Here is an 18,846-nt window from a genome sequence, read left to right as displayed (position 1 = left end):
CAACACGCATGACAGAGGTTTAGGGTCATCCAGCAGAAAGCCAGTCTTTAAAGTGTTTTTAATACGTCTTTGCTATTGAAACTATCTGTAAACACAAAAATAGTTTTAGTGCTGAAAGCTTATCAAACTTGGACACAATTTGGTCCTTTCATCCACCACAACCTTATCTTGGACTTGGTTGCCGTACATTTCTTCCACTCACATAAGTTGATTGACCCATTAAAGTTATAGCTCAGCTGACGGGAGCGGCACTAATATTTTCGTGCTTGTTGCAGTGTCTCTGGTATGAGCCTCTTTTCACACAGCTTTCTTCTACACGTTGATATGGTTCAGTTCCCCATTTGGTACTTTGTTTCATTTTCACTTGCTGAGAATTCAGCATGGAAGATTTAATCATCAGCAATCCATCATAGAGACACATGTAGGGTAATGTTATTTCCTCTTATATTTGTGCTGGGAGCAGGATAGCTCGTCTTCACTGTGCCTTCGATGGCTCTAAGGAGCCTGAAGAGAAGGCAGAAAAGAGACATAAGGGTGTGACAGAAACATGTCGGAGAAAGGACGAAGAGGAAAGGAGGAAGACATTGGGAAGGGAGAGGAGTGGTGCATTGCAGTGTTCACCCACCCCAGCCAACTCGCGCGTTTGCACAGTATACTTGTGAGGGCTGTTCCTGATGATATTCCTTGCAGAAGTTAAAGAGTAAGCAAGTCCACAATACACGATATTAAAAGACAAGAATTTGCTAGTCAGGATATTAAGAAGTGAAGAATTCAGGCGAGGTTGAAGTCAAAGGTGGAGAGGAATGTGGTTGTTGATGGTCTTCACATGTACAGGAAGGCGAGCGCTGGCGTGTGTTGGAGGAGCTGCTGGATCTCCAGGCTGCCAGGCTGAGTTGTCGTGAAATTTTCCCCAGGAGGGAGTGTTCTGTCTGGGGGGGAGAGAGGATGACCATCTGGCCTATTTGGGCGCCTGTGGAGCTTCTGCTGCACTGACAATCAGCTCCCCGACACCCTGCCAGAGTGTCCCTGAGCAAGACACTGGAGGTTGAATGCCGTCCATTTCTGGAGTTGCTGAAATTGCTTTATTAACTTGTTTAAGTTATCAAATGTTTTTGCCTTGTTTTCAGTCTTAAATACAGAAAAATGATATTTATTTGGCTCATGTTTTCATGGGTTTGTTTAGCGATTGGCTGTGTGGGAGAAGGTGCAGCTACCTTCTTTGTCATTTATTAACGTCTCAGATTACACAAAATAACAGCGAACTCTGAGTCGGCTTAAATTCACAGAAGAATGTCAGCCAGTCCAAGATACTTGGAACAAGCTTTCTACCAAGTAGGCTGATGAAGAAATCCGGTGTTGTTTATAAGTGCGCTCACACTAAATATTATCCAAGTCATCATTTGTAGAGGTGCAAAGAGTCAAATCCAGGAGTTTCCCTTAGCTTGTAGCAGCTAATGCAGCGTGACTGTGACGATGGTGGTGTAGATTGCAGCGCGGCATGTCTCTAGAATCTCTCATGAATGTTCACCTGGGCTGAGATCTGGGCGACTTTGAGGACATTAGCCTTTCTGTGGATTTGCACTGATCAGAGGATGACCTACAACAAGGTCCAGTGTGAGATTAAAAAAGGATTATTCTGAATTCTGGATCATGTAAAGCTACTCTAGCAGACTCCAGTGATAAGAAAATCACAGCTGTACGTGAGTGGAATGGCTCATGTTTGGATGTATTTTTGATGCTGTGCAGATCTAATGCACAAGTGAAAGATGTCAGACCCACACAGAAGTACGAGGGCTCTGCAGCTCGTCTTCGCTCACCAGTTCGCTCATTTCGACAGTATCTGTGTGTGTGTGTGTGTGTGTGTGTGTGTGTGTGTGTGTGTGTGTGTGTGTGTGTGTGTTTACATTCTCCTAGAGATTTGCTTCATATAACACAAGCTGATGACATGCAAGTGTTGTATTCACGAGTTGTTTTTGCTGTCTTAGTTAGGGGGAATAATTCTGTTTTGTACACATTTACCATCCCTGCTGATTATAAACAGGATAAATTATTCCATGTCAAAGCTTGTGGTTTGTGTTTACCTGTTATGTTGAGGATGGTGGTTGCATTTTTTTTATTATAATCTATTAAGAGTTTATTACTTGCTACACTCACTGGGCACTCCGTTAGGGTCTAGTACTGGATCGGACTCATGTTTGCCATCAGAATGACCTGAATTCTTCATGGCATAGATTCAACAAGGTGCTGGAAACATTTAGGATATTGTGGTCTAAAATCACGTGACAGAATCACACAGCTGCTGCAGATTTGTCAGTTGCATCCATGATGCGAATCTCCTGTTCCGCCACGCCTCAAAGGTGCTCGATTGGATTGAGATCTGGTGACTGTGAAGGTCATGTTCAAGAAACTGTGACACAGTGTGTTATCCTGCTGGGAGCAGACACTGTACACTGGGTACACTGAGTACTCAGACAGCCTGGGGCATTTAAATGATACTCTGTTGGTGCTAAAGGGCAGAAACTGTGCCAAAAGAAGTGTTCCCCATTACACCACCAGCAATAGCCAGAACCACTAATAAAAGGCAGGATGGATCTAATCTCTGTTATTCATTCTAACTTCTGAGCCTACCATCAAAATGTTGCAGCAGGAATGGAGACTCATGAGACCAGGCAGCGAGTCTTCAATCGTCTGTTGAGTCTGTGACAATTTTAGCCTTGGTTTCGTGTTCTTAGCTGAGAGGAGCAGCGCTCGGTGTGGTCTCTGCTGCTATAGCAGATCTGCTCTAAGGTGTGACTTGTGCGTTCTCAGATGCTCTTCTGCATACCCCGGCTTTAACTGGTCACTATTTGACTCGCTGTTGCTTCTTATCAACTCAAAGCAGCAGCAGCCTGACCTTTCTCTTCTGTCTTCTGGTATCAACAGGGCATTTGCTCCTAAGGGAACTGCTGCTCACATGATATTTTCTGGTTTTTAAACCCTAGAGATGGTTATGAGGGGAAAGTCATCAGTTTCTGAAATACTCAGACCAACCTGTCCCACACCAACAACCATGTTCAGACCTTTAAATCACCTTTCTTCAGCATTCTGAGTCTGAACTTTAGCTGGTTGTCTTGATTACACCTAAATTCATCGAGTTGCTGTGACTGACTGTGCAAGCAGGTGAAGGCTTGTAGCTAATAAAGTTGCATGTGAGTGTATATGGTATTGATAGTGTTTCTTATTTTGAAGAAAACCTGTTTCAGCTTATTTAGAGGTTAAATAAATAGATGATAGGCAGAAACACAGGATTTACAGCACAGGATCTGCAAGTGTGATTTTAGTTGTGAATTTGCATCATGTTGAAAGTCTTCCAGTGATCTGCAGCTCCCGGTCTGACTGACAGATTGTCCTCTGTGTCTGTGTGTTTGCTTTCAGGGGGGACCCGGGACATCGGTTCAGCCCTCACCAGGATGTGCATGAGGCATCGCAGCATCGAGGCCAAACTACGCCAGTTCTCCATGTGGGTAGATCTGTGTGTGTGTGTGTGTGTGTGTGTGTGTGTGTGTGTGTGTGTGTGTGTGTGTGTGTGTGTGTGTGTGTGTGTGTGTGTGTGTGTGTGTGTGTGTCAGATGAACAGGAGTGGCCTGTCCTCCCAGTTCTCCATGGCAACCTGCTCTTCCGCCTGCCTCAGCTTTTAGATCCTCCATCTTGGTCCATTAGTCTCTGACTCAATCTAATGACATCATTGTGGCTGAAAATAATTATCCAGATCGTTTTTATAAATACACCCTCGTCCATCTTTGTGTCGCCTTCGTTCTGCTTTTACGAATCCTCCTTACACTCTTCATTACTCATCTTTTACATCCACGTGACCGCAGAGTGCAGTATCAGCCCCAGTCAGTCCTGCTGTGACCACATCCTTTCACCAGCTTTCTTTCCAAGAGCCTGTAAACCTCACCTACCGCTCCTCCTGATCAAAATCAGCCTTCCTCTTTTTCATTTTGCCTTCGCTGCAGAGTCCATTAACTCCACCCGTATGAAAGCAGAGAGTCTGAGAGATTGAAATTGTAAGATGGGACCTCCAGCTGACTCTGTGAACAGGGATGCAGTAGCAGGAGGATGCAGGGTTCACCTCTGTTAATAAAGTATGATGTGTCACGGCAGACATCCAGTTATTTTCTATGTGGCTAAGCAAAGCGTCCCAGATGCCCTTCACCCAACCACCTCCCCCCTCCAGCTCCTCTGTGGGGATCCAGAGGTGTTTCCTGGCCACATGGGACGTAAAATCCTCTTATTGTCACATTATGCATTATAAATCTTGAATAAGTGTTCTAAAATAAAGTTCAGTTTTCACACCAAAATAACCAAGTAGGTAAGGTTTTTAAAAAAAACTGAGGGTAAACGTCCTTTAAAGTTGACCGAGCTGTTTCCCTTTGACTTCTTTTTCCCTTCTGGGGTAACATGTTTGAGGTCACAGTGTCAGAAAGCAGGCTAAACGCTATAAAGACACATAGAAGTAGCAACAATTTCACACTGCTTTCTTCTTCAGTTTCACCAAACTCGAGTCCAGTTAAATGATGACTGAGTGGAATTTCTCAGGCAACTGCACTGACTCACATCATAGATGGAAAAGGGCTGAAAATTAGCAAGTCTGCCCAGGTGTTTGATTCACTGCTAACTGGCACTGGAGCTGCTAAATGACCGTGGCTCAGGGGATTGGAAAGCTCATCTGTAACCGGAAGGTTGCCGGTTCAATCCCCCTGCTCTCTCTGTCCTGGTCGTTGTGTCCTTGGGCAAGACACTTTACCTACCGCCTACTGGTGATGGCCAGAGGGGCCGATGGCGCGATATGGCAGCCTCGCCTCTGTCAGTCTGCCCCAGGGCAGCTGTGGCTAAAACTGTAGCTGCCTCCACCAGTGAGTGAATGTGAGAGTGAATGAATAGTGGAATTGTAAAGCGCTTTGGGTGCCTAGAAAAGCGCTATATAAATGCAATCCATTATTATTAATCCATTATGACCTCTGCAGAGACATTTAACCTGGGAATGAAAGCTAACTGGTCCCTTTACAGGGGTTTTATTCTCTACTTGTAATCACAGTATTTATTCTAGACCAACATATCTGAGACTGTGGGGCTGCTGGTGGTGTGCAGATGACCAGGGAAGAACACAGGAGTGAAACTAGTGTTTGAGTTTCTTATAATGCTGGACATATGCACAGCAGCTCATGTAAATCCCAGTAAACATGACCTCGTAATATCTAATGGATCTCTGTGATGCTCTGTCAGCCTTTAATTACTAAATGGAAAAATGACCTCAGAATAAATCCTCTTCTAAACAGCTTTATGAATCAGCTCTCTTCTTCATTCAAGAAACTGAATACATATGCTTGTGTCAAATTATTGTAAATCCAAACTTCTTAGAAGTGGTAGAAACACCATAGCATCCTGGGAGTGATCTCCATGCACCAGTTTACTGGTGATCGAGCCCCAACTGAGGCAGAGAGGCTCATGCATGGTTTGGACGCTGTATGCACACATAAATCTGGTCTGTATGCTTAACAATATCAGCTCCTTTGATTTCTGCACATGCATCGGTTCTGTTAGGAATAAACCGCTGCAGCTAATCACTCTGGTAATAATAATCTGCATTAATTCCCCACAGATTTAATCCGGCCTTTAATTCGAAACTTTAATTCGATTTGTGTTGTGTGGTCTTTATTGTCTGCAAAAGGGACAGCTTTAACCATAAGTGGTGTGTGTGTATGTGTGTGTGTGTGTGTGTGTGTGTGTGTGTGTGTGTGTGTGTGTGTGTGTGTGTGTGTGTGTGTGTGTGCTTTCAGGGTGTTCCTGGACTGTCTGATCAACCCTCTACAGGAGCAGATGGAGGAGTGGAAAAGAGTCGCCAACACTCTGGATAAAGACCATGCCAAAGGTTACACACGCACACACACACACACACACACACACACACACACACACACAATAAACCGCTACATACATTTCAAACTTCACACGCTGTTTGCATTCACACCGTGTTTGTGTGCGTTTTCCAGAGTACAAGAAAGCCCGTCAGGAGATCAAGAAGAGATCATCAGACACTCTAAAGCTGCAGAAGAAAGCTAAGAAAGGTTTGTCACGTGTGGGTTCACTGCATAAAAAACTGCAGCTGAGGGGCTGCGATATTTTGCTGCGACTTTAAACTGTTTAAATTAAACACTTTGTGGTATTTGTGGGAAAATTCAATCATTAGTTGTTTTATAGGGTGTAACTGCATGGAGCAATGTGCCGATGTAAAAGCTAATACCATGTTTTTATTTGTTTCCTTTGGCGTCCCATCGTGCTTTGCTCGTCCAGCTGATGTCTTCGGTAAGTACGCACCCATCTATCCACCTTTCTTGCTCTCCTCATAATGCAAAAGGCTCAGGCGACTGCTGTTTTCCATTTTTACTTCTCCAATGTTTAGTCTGAGTGTGGTTTTAATATTTCAATAATAAAAAAAAGAGTGTGTTAAACTTTTCGACAATAATCCAGAGGGTGAGTTTAGAGGGTTGTGAATATATCAACAGGGAGAATATGAAACAGTCGCACTCTGACACCTCCAGCTCAGTTTGAGTTTCACATCCAGCCCACTTCGGTCGGCTGAAACATGTTCCCACGCTGTTTAGATGTTTGTGTGACTCGCACAACAAAGACTAGAGGCACACCGACGAGAGTCTTCAAAGGAAATATTTTCATGGCTCGTTCAGTAAAACCGTGTTAACCAGTGTGACTCAGCCCCGAACGCAACACGACAGCAGACGACAGGGTCAGCGCCAAATGTTTGAGTCCTCCCTGTGGGGTTGTGGAGAGGCTCAGTCAAGCAAGGGAGTTCAAACATCTTGGAATCTTAGTCACATGCGATGGGAAGTCGGAGAGCATTGGATTGGTGAAGCCACGGTGACGGTGAAGAGAGCTGAGCTCAAAGGTTTCGATTTACTGGTCCATCGACACTTCACCTCTGGTCATAAATTCTGGGTAATGACTGAAAGAGTAAAGTTGTGAATATCAGTGTTTGTTTTCACACCTGCAGTGTGTTTAAATCAAACGTTAAAAACACGGTAAATGCTACAAATTTACAAACGCCTCAGCTGATTTGAATTCAGAGTAAACAAACTACAGGTGTGAAAACGTCCTTAGTTTCATCTGGAGGGTGGGTGGGCTCGGGCTTAGCGATGGGGCGATGAGCTCGGACATCTGGAGGAATCCGGAGGAGCTGTTGCTCCTGCAGCGTCAAAAGGAGCCAGTTAAGGTGGTTCGGGCTGGATAGATTACTTATCTCATCTGGACTAGGAATGTTTTGGGAACCCCCAGAGGGAACTGGAAAGTTTGCTTAGGGTGCCGCCACCATGACCTGACTTCAGATAAGCAGAAGAGAGCGGGCGGATGAACGGACGCTGACAGAGCTGCAAAGGTTATCCAGAATGTTTGAGGTGTGATGAAAAAGTTTGGAAAACGGCTCCATAAAGACCAAAAGCCCTTATTCATTTAAAATTAGCTGAGCTTCTGTTCAGCATCGTCTTCTCGGGCATGTCCAGATAGCTTCCACGCTGATGCTATGTTCAGATCATGACCTGGAGGTCCTCGTTAGCGCCGTCCTCTTCAGCTCCATCTAACAGCAGTGGACACAGTACATGCTGAATCCTGTGTAAAGGAAGCACCGTTACCTGTGCAGTCTGCGATTTCAACCAAGGACCTCAAACTTGAGAGAGCAGAGACGAGGATGGTGAGAGCTATAACTGAGCCAATATTAGTGGTTTGTCTGAACGCAGTGACACCAGGATATTTTTTGATAATTCACAGTTGTAGATGATGAATTTATCCTCGAGGGTCAGACTGTTAATGCAGAGTAAACCTCTTATTTGCAGGCTCATAGAGCTGACAGCATGACTGCTGACTCTTTGTTTTTCTGTTAAATAAAGGACTTGACCAATTTGTTCTAAAAGAACTTTTATGATAGCATGAAATCCAGTGGAATTACATGAATGTGATGTGGCAATATTACTTCTTCGCTCTGCCTGCTGAACTCCAGAGGACTACGAGTAAACACCAAAACAGGCTCTGCTTTTAGAACAAGTAGTCCCAGTCTGAGCGATCGCACTGAAACGAGCCTTATTATGACTGGAAACAAAAGCTTGTTGTTGCTGCCGACAAAGGACTCGATGGTTTCCAGCTTTGAATTGAGCTTCTAAGACAAAACAAACAGGACCCAGGGTTGACCCCAGAGGAACCTCAGATGTGGTCAGACTGCTTCAGTCCTCAGGTCCTCCCAGCCTGTTATTACTGCACGAGAGGAAACTCCCTCTGCACTGGAGTGGATGTCACGAGGGAAGAGGACATGGAGAAGTTTCAAAGAAGGAAAAAAAAGAGGTGGAGGAACTTGTGCTGGAATGAAATGAATGTAATGACAGAGGATTGAAGACTGGAAAATGGAGGGAACGCTCTGATGAGTAAGAGTTAATGTTATGAGAAGAAGATTGAGGGAAACCACCTTAAGAAAGGTTTTTTATTTATAGTGCTGGCTTTGAGCACGGGAACTCGAAATGGATCGAGTTTAAACAGGAAAAGGTGAAAGACAAACTGTTGATACAAAGCTGGAAACAACACAGCTGGTCTAAAGCAGTGGGTCATGTGTGGGGCCAGCTCCAGCGCCCCATCACAGACACCACCATGTAGTGCTGAATTTAAACTGGGTGTTATGGTCCTCTATAGATTTTATTACAGTATCATATAGGATCCTGGAGTTTGAAAATCCAGTCTTGTAGCTGACAGTCTGCACCAGTTTGTCTTCATGTGTCTCTTAAATTCAAATACGTGGATGTGTTTTATATCCATTTATACTGTGTAGCTAAGAAAATTAAAAACCTGGCATCTGCAGGTGTCCAGGGTACAAAAGAAATAATGTTATTTCTTATTTATTCATGTATTTATTAATGTGCTGACACGCACCATGGCTCAGTTCTTCTTTTTACTGCTTGCTTTAGGGTCACCACCACAGATCATGTTCCTCCATCTCCCCCAACACTAACCCTCTGCATGGCCCCTTCACTACATCCACAAACCTCCTCTGAGGTCTTCCTCTTTTCTTCCTTCCATCTTCAACATCCTTGTCCATTATCTCTCCTCTGCACATGTCCAAACCATCTCAGCCTTGCCTCTTCAAACTGCTCAACCCGAGCTGCTCAGCCTTGGTCAGTGCCAATGAAAATCTTGACATCTTCAGCTTGGTCTCCTGTCGTTTCTTTCAGGTCACTACCATCTTGTAAATCTTCCCTTTTCCCTCTTGCTGCCATCCTTCTGACACAAATCACCTCTAGCACTTTTCATCCTTTATTTATCCAGGTGAAAAGTGATTTGTGATGAGATTTAAATCTCATTTCCAAGAGACACCTGGGCAATTGTCTCCACCCACTCCACCTTGCCTGCACTCTCTTGTGCATTGACTTTTTGCTTTGGGTGTTTGACCCCAGGTATTTAAACTCATCCCACTTCCATGTGAATTATTATTGCATCATTCCCAATAACAATTATCCCAAGGAATCTTAAAAATCAGAGAAAGTAAGATCCTACAATGAGAGAGCGAGAGAGAGAACCCCAATGACCAGGTGATGTTTTATGAGCAACACTTGGTGACGGTGGGGAGCAAAAACTGACTTTTAACAGGAAGAGACCTCAGATCCAGGTTCAGGGAGGGGCAGCCATCTGCAGCGACCGACTAGGGGACGAGGGGAGAGAGAAAGACCATGAACCGGTTAGGTTATTGGGTTTGGTAAATACAACGTTCTCACTCAGACCCCTGATTGCATTACAGTGGAACTCCATGTTGATAGTCCAATCCTTTGGAATGAGTAAATAGTGCACAAGCTTGCAAAAAAATCTGTTGTTTTTGGGATTGTGGGTCTTCTCAGTTTAACCTCGTGCTATATCGAAAAGGCTACACAAGGGCCAGCAGAGGACACGAGGATGAGGAGAAAAGAAAGCATTCAGAAATGTCTCGATTTAGACAAAAAAGGAGGAGATCGTGAGATAAACAAGAACATAAGAGCGATGTTCTGCCCGAGACATCCTGTTTGTTTGAATTCTGTGGGAAACCTGGAATTACGTTCACATTTCTGGAAGCAAGTCCTCACCATTTCTTTCCTCTTTATCACTGAAGCCTGTGCTTGGAAAATTCTTAAAGAGAGACGGCGCGCGTTCTCCCGTCTATCAGCCCGACCACAGAAGCCGGCCTCGGATCTCGCTGGAGGAATGAGGAACTTTAATTGCATGTTTATGTCTGTCCTCAAATCCAGAAGATGAGATTACCAAACGATCGCTTTAAAGAGGAGAAACTGAACCCCAAAGCACCATGTGAAGGGGGAAAGACAGCAGTTGTTAGGAGTGAAATTAGCTGATTAAATGTGATCTTGTCACACAAAAGTAAATGTCGCTTTGAGGTTTAGAAAATTGCTGCAGGCATTTTTCAGTCTGCTCTGTCATGTCGTATTGTCATGACAGCAAAGTCATGAAAAGACGGAGTAATCACGTGTTAGTCTGCCTCCGCTGTGGGCCTCGGCTGCAAGCAGTTCATGGCACTGTCCGTGGTTTTAACAAATTCTAGTCAAATAAAAGAGGGTGCATTTCGGAGGGGGCTCGTTGTTGATGGATTAACTCAGATTTTGTTCTCCAGTGAGTGTTTAGGGAAGCAGGACAGTCTGATGAATCAAAATAAACTTGCATCCATGGTAATGATTCATGTCATGCCACATAACGGTTTAAAAACTGTTCTCCGGACACGACAGGAAGTTGTCTGAAAGCAGTGTGCTTGGGGAACTTCTTGCATATTTCAGCAAGAAGATAATGATGGTTAATTGGTCAGCGTACATTTCAGATCCATCACTAACACAACACACCAAAGCAGCTGTTGACAAGCTAACATCCAATAAAGTGTAGCTGTGGGCTGATGAAACCAACGAGGAAAGAATTCAGCATTGCATAATGCATTCATGACATGTTATAATACAGCAGTGCAGAAAGATACCCAGGGAGAGTTTCCATGCAGTTTCAACTCTTCTGTCCTTTTGATCGTCGCTGACTTAACAGCCATGGAAGACCCAGGTGGCCTGTTTTAGGTCCGTGCCACATACTCAGTGTAAAAATGGTTCTAAACTTGATTTCAGCCAACAGCCAAATAAAGAAGGAATAAAGCTGCGTTTAAGATTCTGGATTTCTTTTATATATTATTCCTATCAGTGAAAGTAAAACCCTGATGCTATTTTTCAGAGAATCATTTGGTCAGTAGAACTGGAGGTGGTCAGGTCTGCAGCATAAGTTGTGAACCTTCTTCATAAGATGGAAATCACAGGGTTAAACCTGAAGTTCCTTCGCTAAGCCCTAAATCCTGTTTCGTAGTACGCGGGCAAATGGAAGAAAAGAGTCAAACACGCCTGGATGTAGTAATGACTCACCAGGGATGATCTAAGTTGCCTTATACTCGTGTTCAGCATTTCCACATTTCCAACTGGAACATATGAATTCACCAGAATTAACGTGTAGCATGCTAAGATCCCCAAACCCTCAACATGTTCGGTCCCCTTCAGCGCTCGGGAGAAACCCAGTCAATGAAACAATGTAAAAATAGTTCGGTGTTGCTTCGTGTCACAAAGTAAATTAACTAATCTAATTACAGTCGCTGTGGGAGATGATATTAAAGCATGATACAGACTCCAGTTCATCCGCCTCATGTCGCAACGGCCGTGTCGACACGTGAAATCAGTTTAATCTTCTGTGTCAAGTATGAAACCACTTTAGTAAAGACTTGGAGTGAGGGAGAGTTGAGACATTTGGACAGAGTTAAAAATAAACCAGAAGCCTGTTACGAAACATTTCATAAAAGCAACAATGTAATTTCAAAATGGCAAACATTATTAATGTGTGGTGTGTTTTCAGTGGGATTCCAGTGGTTGTTTGTTTCGGCGGGATGGGCTGACTGATCGCCAGAGAGAAAAGACTTGTTTAAAACTTTAATGTGGTTAATGGTTTGTGGGAGGCTCTGACTGTTGTTTTTGAAGCCACTGAGTGATTGTAGTTTCAGAGCAGGCTCTGCTCTTTGTAGCTAAAGTTCTGTTCAGTGAGAATTGGATTTCACAGATGGCTGATAATCTGGCTGCAGCTGTGAGGCTGCCTCCTCTTTAGTTCTGTGTGGAGTTTGTTGATCTGAGCCCAGATGGACTGAAGTGATTGCATTTCGTTAATGCCGCAGAAACGGTTCCTCTGCTCGTGAGTAGGTCGGCAAGAGAGAGAGATTTAGAAAACTCTGGTATTACCTTTGGGTGGCTGCTTAAGTTTAAAAATTTAAATCAGCATTTTGAAAGAGAAATTTTTCTTTTTTTGTGTATCATTTTGATTTTTAGCTACTTTTTATTGCAAATAGTCCCCATTTTCTTTCTTTTTATGCTATTTTATGCCTTAAAGATACTTTTTGTGACCTAAAATTTCATCAGCAGAGGGGAGCATTTTACCAGTTTGCCATTTCTTTGGAGGCATTGCTTGATTTCAACAAGAGGTTTTACCTTCTGCCCACCCCCACTGTAAATGAGAATGTGTTTTACTGACGGGCGCAAACTTTGGTACAAAACAGGCCCAATTCAAACAAAACAAAGACTTTTTGTTCTGTAGCTTTAGGGCCCATTCACAGGCCTAGAAACCAGGTGGCAACTGGTCACTAGGGAAAAATGACTATTCTCCAACTGGTTGGCAAGTGGCTGTGAGGGTCTGCTTGGTGTTTCTGGTTGAAATTGGATGGAACGAGGTATGTGCTCGTGTTTGTGTTCAGGCCGTGGAGACCTGCAGCCCCAGCTGGACAGCGCCATGCAGGACGTCAGCGATAAGTACCTGCTGCTGGAGGAGACGGAGAAGCAGGCAGTGAGGAGGGCGCTGGTGGAGGAGAGGAGTCGCTTTTGCTGCTTCGTGTCCATGCTGCGGCCTGTCGTGGTCAGTGATGCATTCAAACTGTTTATGCACAAGACAGAAAGATGTTTGGAGTCCTTACCAGAGTTACGCAGAGCTTTGCAAGCCTTTGAAGAAACACCTGGCCCCTTTAGATTTGTATGTTTATGCTTTGCTGGATGTCAGCAGCTGCAATCCAAATGTAAATCTCTGACGAACATCAACTCCTACACCTTCTGTGCTGCAGCTCGCTCTTCAAACCTCCTGTGGAGCAGCTGCTGTGATGACGTCAGTCTCAAAGCTGTTTTTGTGTAGAATTTGCAGCTGATGAATGTTTGTGTGTCTCAGGAGGAGGAGATGTCCATGCTGGGGGAGATTACACACCTCCAGACGCTGACAGATGACCTGAAGATGCTAACCATGGACCCACACAAGCTGCCCGCCTCCAGCGAGCAGGTACTCGTGCTGTTAGGGGTCGTGTGACCACACGATCAAACAACTTGTCCTTTGTTATAAATGTCTCAGTTTCAGCTATTTTCTGTTCCGATTAAAATATTTCAGAAGGGTTTTTGATTTAAGCACAGAAAATCAGGTATTGAGCCTGAGTTGAGCCTGATGAAAAGAACCTCTGACGTTTTAGACGCTTCCCCCTGGAAGGCCTCCAGGATGCTCCCTGATCAAATATCTGCCGCTAAACTAATGTCCCGGTCCATAATTACTCCACAATACAGACTAATCACCTGCACACTCAGCTGCTTCTTCTTCCACAGCAGTTCAGTACACCTTCACTCACTCTACCTGCCGATCTTACAGTCAGTGGTAACCTCGACACGGAGTAAACACTCCTTCCTTTGACCTGACTGCACACAGACACCTTCACAGAAACATCAGAGACGATTCACTGCATTTTTTTCTCTCCAGGTAATCGTAGACCTGAAGGGCTCCGAGTGCACCTGGTCCTACCAAACTCCTCCCTCGTCACCAAGCACCACCGTATCCAGGAAGTCCAGCATGTGCAGGTTAGTTATGTGGCTGCTGCCAGCTCCTCATTACCTCAACAATAGAGTGAGGTAAGGTGGTCTGCTGAGAGCCTGTCCTCTGCTGCCTCCCTGTGGTTAATAGTAGAACTGCAGCTTTTTGAAAATCATTGATTTTTGAAAGTTTTGATTTATCAAAGAGAAAAAACTCCAGTAAATGTTATTTTACCACCATGTCTTATTTCACAGAATATTTCATCTGTCTGACTCATTTTTAGGGTTGACTGTTCATTCTTTCATGTGATGAGCCGAGATTTTAAAACAGAAAACCAGTGAATGACTTCAGACCTTCTCAGGTTTCCTTCTTTCTGACATTTATTTGTCTCCTCCCGTCCGCCCCACAGCAGCCTGAACAGCGTGAACAGCAGCGACTCGCGCTCCAGCGGCTCACACTGTCACTCCCCGACCTCCCACTTCCGTTATCGCGCCTCCTCCTCCTCCTCCTCCTCGGTGCTGCCCCAGCAGACACCTGCCCGCCTCTCTTCAATCTCCTCACACGACTCTGGCTTCATCTCTCAGGATGCCTACCAGTCCAAATCCCCTTCACCGATGCCCCCAGAGACCCTGCAGGTAACAAAAGTCGCGGCTCAGTGCTTTTAGTCATCGGCTCACTGAGAACAGACGCCAAAAATAAACCAGCGAGTTCTGTTTATGATGTCTGCGGATGTTTCCCGGTTCCTACGATACTGTGTGTTTGTTAGCTGGAAGCCACATGTCGCGTGTGCGTGTCTCAGTAACCTCATACAGACAGATGAAACAACAAACAACACAAAATGAGATATCGTCAAATTTAGAGCCACGTTTAACACCCATAACAACGTCATCATCTTTTGTTGTTACTTGTTTGTTTAAAAACCAAAAAAACAAAACAAAACAACAACCAGTCAGTCTCATTGTCATGTTGGAGAAACTACAAAATACTGAACAAGACCAGGATATACAGCACGACATTCATTCAGACCTCATCAGTCAGCATCTGTATCCAGTCGAGCTGAGGGGGTTCAGGGTGCAGACGCTGGTCAGTGCTGGTCAGAGCCTAGCCAGGCGACTCTATGTATTGATCAGTCTTTACCTAATTTAAATAAGATCAGTTCCTCTCACACTCAACGATCCTGGTACCCAATCAGGTGGGGGTGATGATATCTCCCCCCTAACCTGTTGTCCTGGCTCCCCCTTGCCGTAGCAGGTGTGCTGTACCTCATCATACCATGAGAAATCAAGCCATGAGAGCAATCCCTTCTTCTGCAGAAACTGCAATCCCTGCACCAAAGGCGAGTAGTCTTACCACTACGCTATCCAGCTGCATATACGTACATGTATATAAATATATATATAAACACATAATAGGTACTACTAGAGTTCAGACACTCTATTTTAAATAAGATCATTTTGGTTTTAGTGCTATTCCAAGATAAATTACATAAATAAAATATCCAAAAATGGAGCGTGAAGGTGTCCACTGTCTGTTGGTGCTGATGTTTTTATAGCAAAGATAATTAGGAAGTAAAGATGTGCCTGCAGTAGTTCCCCTGTACTGTGTAAGATTATATATAGTCAGTTTGTTTGTGCTGATAATTTCGCACATAAACAAAATGACAGGATGTTTGTGATGTGTGAGGAAGGAGACATTCAGAGTGTGACAGCCTGCCATGTGCTTTACTTCAGTCCAAAAAACAGCCGCGAGGGAATTTGTGCTTTACTTTCAGGGTTGTACCCCAGCGCTCTGTGACACTGTGATATGAGTCATGTATTAACACTGCTATTATAAAACTTTAGCATCAATCACATAATAGAAGAACACACAGATCTGAGAGCTTCAGCCTGCGTTAGCTTTGTTTCTGATTTTCACTCCAACACGACTCACTATTAAATATAATGAGAAAAATGCTAGCAGTAGTGCTTTTTAAAAAAATTCATATTTCATAATGATGATAGTTTCTCTTTCCACCTGCTGAACCAGCTTCTGCTTCATCTAACACACTCCTGCTTTGTTCTGTTTGACCTCTGACCTGGGATCAGTCTTTGGGAGATTACAGCTTACTCATTAAATGTTTCATAGACTCGCTCCTTCTAACACATCCTAACCCAATTTCACTGCACTTAAACCCGTCTTAATAATTTTAGAGATGTGCAGAAATCTGAAAACTGCAGAATATGTATTAATACTCCCCAGCACTGGTTAATTCCTGCTGTTACTGGTGCTCGCTGGGCTGGACTGCTGTTCTTGCTAACCTGTTTGTTGCTGCTTCCTCTGCTTTTCTCTCGTGTCTGTGTTTTGATCTGTTTTCTTGGCTTCCCTCTGTGCTTCCTGCAAACTGCTGGCTCTGTCTCTGTGTGCGCTCTGCATGGCGCTGCTGCAGTCGTGTCTCTCTGCTTCACCCTCTCAGTCTGTCACTGTGGGGCCTTCTTACTCCTCTTCTTCCTCACCCTCACACCCCGAGCCACGCTCCGGGCAGCAGCAGGTGAACACGCAGACACACACCCGTGTTAGTGTTTTGTTGTTCTTGTTTTTCCAGGTGAGTCGAGCCACAGTCGTGTGTCTGCAGCATGAAGCTTTTATTTTTGAGTGATGTGAATCGGAGCCTTCATGAAGCACAAAAAGCAGACTGCACAGAAACGTTTCCAGCTGCTTAACAAATCCAATTACATTCAGTGCTCAACATTGGCAAGTGAATAAATGAACAATTAAAATATAATCTAGTGTTGGCTGAGGAGGAAGAAATATTCCAGGTTTGATTGGCAGCCTAATAATCATCAACATCCTGAAAACTATGAAGAGCACACGATGTTCACTCGACCATGAAATGGATTAAAAAATTACTCACTCAGTATAATTAACCCATGTAAAGTGAACCCAGCTCTGTGAGCAACAAAGGGACACAAACCAAACTGATTTCCCTTCATGTTTGTCAAAACAGAAACATTTACAAAAGCCAAAGAAATCCCACTCTGGTCTGGGATGAGGTCAGAGCGTGTGTCAGGGTGAAGAGCAGGTGACAGGTTACCTGGTCATTTTACCAGGTAACTGTTCAGAATATAAGATATATATTTATGTATGATGAGGCTGTCAGGCAAACAGTTATTCTGAACTTTTTAAAATTAATATTGAGTCAACATGTTTGATTTACTCGTGAACGCACAGTTGGGACTGAGCGACTTTGATGCACATCTCAGCTACGTTACTGAAACAGGAAACATCATGCAGTTAAACCTAATAAACATCACCATGGTTATGGTTCATAATTTAGTTGGTTATCAGAACTCATGCGGGGCTCTCAGCCTCCTCCGGTGTGGCTCTGTGGCACACGGATAAATTGCCGGATCTTTAAAAAAAAAAAAAAAACATAACAAAACACACAACAAAGATCTACTTTCATTACATTTGCTTAGATGTTATTGGGTTAAGTAAAGGTATTTTTAGCATAGAATAAAATTACTCTGTTGCAATTAAATACAAATGCATAAATGTGAAATACAAATGTGTAGGGAGCATTTCAGGTGGCATTAGTTGAAGCGAATTTTTGTAAGACTGCAAGTCCTTTTCATAATTTTCATAATTGTTTTGCAAAATCTCAGAAAATTGGAAAGGCCAGTGAAATAAACTACTGATTAAAAAGGGAAAAAAATGATCTGCTTCAAAGAAAACCCAGATTAAATTGTCAGTGCTATAAATGAGGATCTTTGGTATTTGGATGTGTATGAATGCTGGCACCTCACTGCCGGGCGACTTAGACCGCCCAAACATTTGCTTTTTCTGCTGCATGAAGCACCTTTTTCGCGCCCATGTCTCATGTTTTCACTCCTCGGTCGTGAGCATCATCTTTAATTTTTTGAATTGTTTCTGCTTCTTCATTCATTCACATTCAGTTGACAAATGGTTTTGACCATCACGGAGCCCAGGACACCCACCTCCACCCTTCATACTTCTCCTACTCCTCTCCCACCACCACTACCACCACCTCTCCCATCTCCTCGCCCTCCTGTTCGTCCGTTTCACCCACGTGGCCGTGGTCTCGCTCAGGCTGCGGCCAATCAGGAGAGTTCCCGCCTCTCAGCCCCTCGGGGCTTGGAGTGATCCCATCATCCAGAGTCCCATCCTGGAAGGTTTGATCCTCATTCTCCCCGATGTCCTCCTCTTTTCTTTGAGTTGATCTGTGTGTTATTTTCCCCCCTTTTTTGATTTGATGTCAGTTCATTCTCTCAAAAGTTTCTCATTTTTCAGTCAATTCAATTCAGGATAAATTTCACCTGATATTGTTGTTAATTTTATTCCTACATATTTCTTTAAGATTCAAAATTGAAACGTAAACTTTAAAACAACATTGCTTAACACTATACAGAGAGCCTTGCTTACCTGTGCTGGTGACAGGTGTGTGTTTTCAGGTTGTCCACCCCTCTGTCCCATTTTCATGAATCTCATTTCTCAGGTACTTTTTGTAAAACTCCTCTCACCACCAGGTGGCAGCATTTTACCATAAAGCATTAGCCTAGCTGTTCAGCCGAGAACTACAACTTCTTCTACTTTCAAACCTACATAACTTCTAATCCAATGTTTCATAGCCTGTAGCCTTTAAGCTACCAAAATAAGTCTTCTAAGTATGGAAATTGTGTGAATTGTGTACAAATGTTGTGATAACACCAGCTCATGTTGGATTTGGGGCAGATTGGATTCTTCATTCATAAACCTGAGAATGCAGCCCGGCCCTGCAACACCCACCATACAGAGACGCCTTGAACATGATGTCATAGCTGTTGTTTCTTCACATTCTGTCGACGAGTTTCATTAATGTCAGATTGAATTGTTGAGGCTTCTGCCCACATGCTAAATGCATTTAAAGTCTTCTGTCCATATGTACGAATCAACCAC

At 43.8% G+C, this 18,846-nt stretch overlaps 1 protein-coding gene across 1 annotated transcript in view; it reads left to right on the top strand.

Annotated features, from left to right (window-relative positions):
- Positions 1-18,846, top strand: part of LOC116316658 (protein MTSS 1) — a 103,200-nt gene that overhangs the window by 77,057 nt on the left and 7,297 nt on the right. The window contains exons 4-12 of the mRNA XM_039605585.1: positions 3,415-3,499; positions 5,820-5,911; positions 6,033-6,107; positions 6,334-6,345; positions 12,830-12,987; positions 13,291-13,398; positions 13,864-13,961; positions 14,324-14,549; positions 17,847-18,083. Of these exons, the coding sequence (XP_039461519.1) occupies positions 3,415-3,499; positions 5,820-5,911; positions 6,033-6,107; positions 6,334-6,345; positions 12,830-12,987; positions 13,291-13,398; positions 13,864-13,961; positions 14,324-14,549; positions 17,847-18,083 (1,091 nt within the window). The remainder of the gene's footprint in view (positions 1-3,414; positions 3,500-5,819; positions 5,912-6,032; positions 6,108-6,333; positions 6,346-12,829; positions 12,988-13,290; positions 13,399-13,863; positions 13,962-14,323; positions 14,550-17,846; positions 18,084-18,846) is intronic.

The sequence above is a fragment of the Oreochromis aureus genome, linkage group 22, assembly GCF_013358895.1.
Source record: "Oreochromis aureus strain Israel breed Guangdong linkage group 22, ZZ_aureus, whole genome shotgun sequence".
Lineage (NCBI taxonomy): Eukaryota > Metazoa > Chordata > Actinopteri > Cichliformes > Cichlidae > Oreochromis > Oreochromis aureus.
Note: the sequence above shows the minus strand (reverse complement) of the source record. Positions and strands in the feature narration are given on the sequence as shown.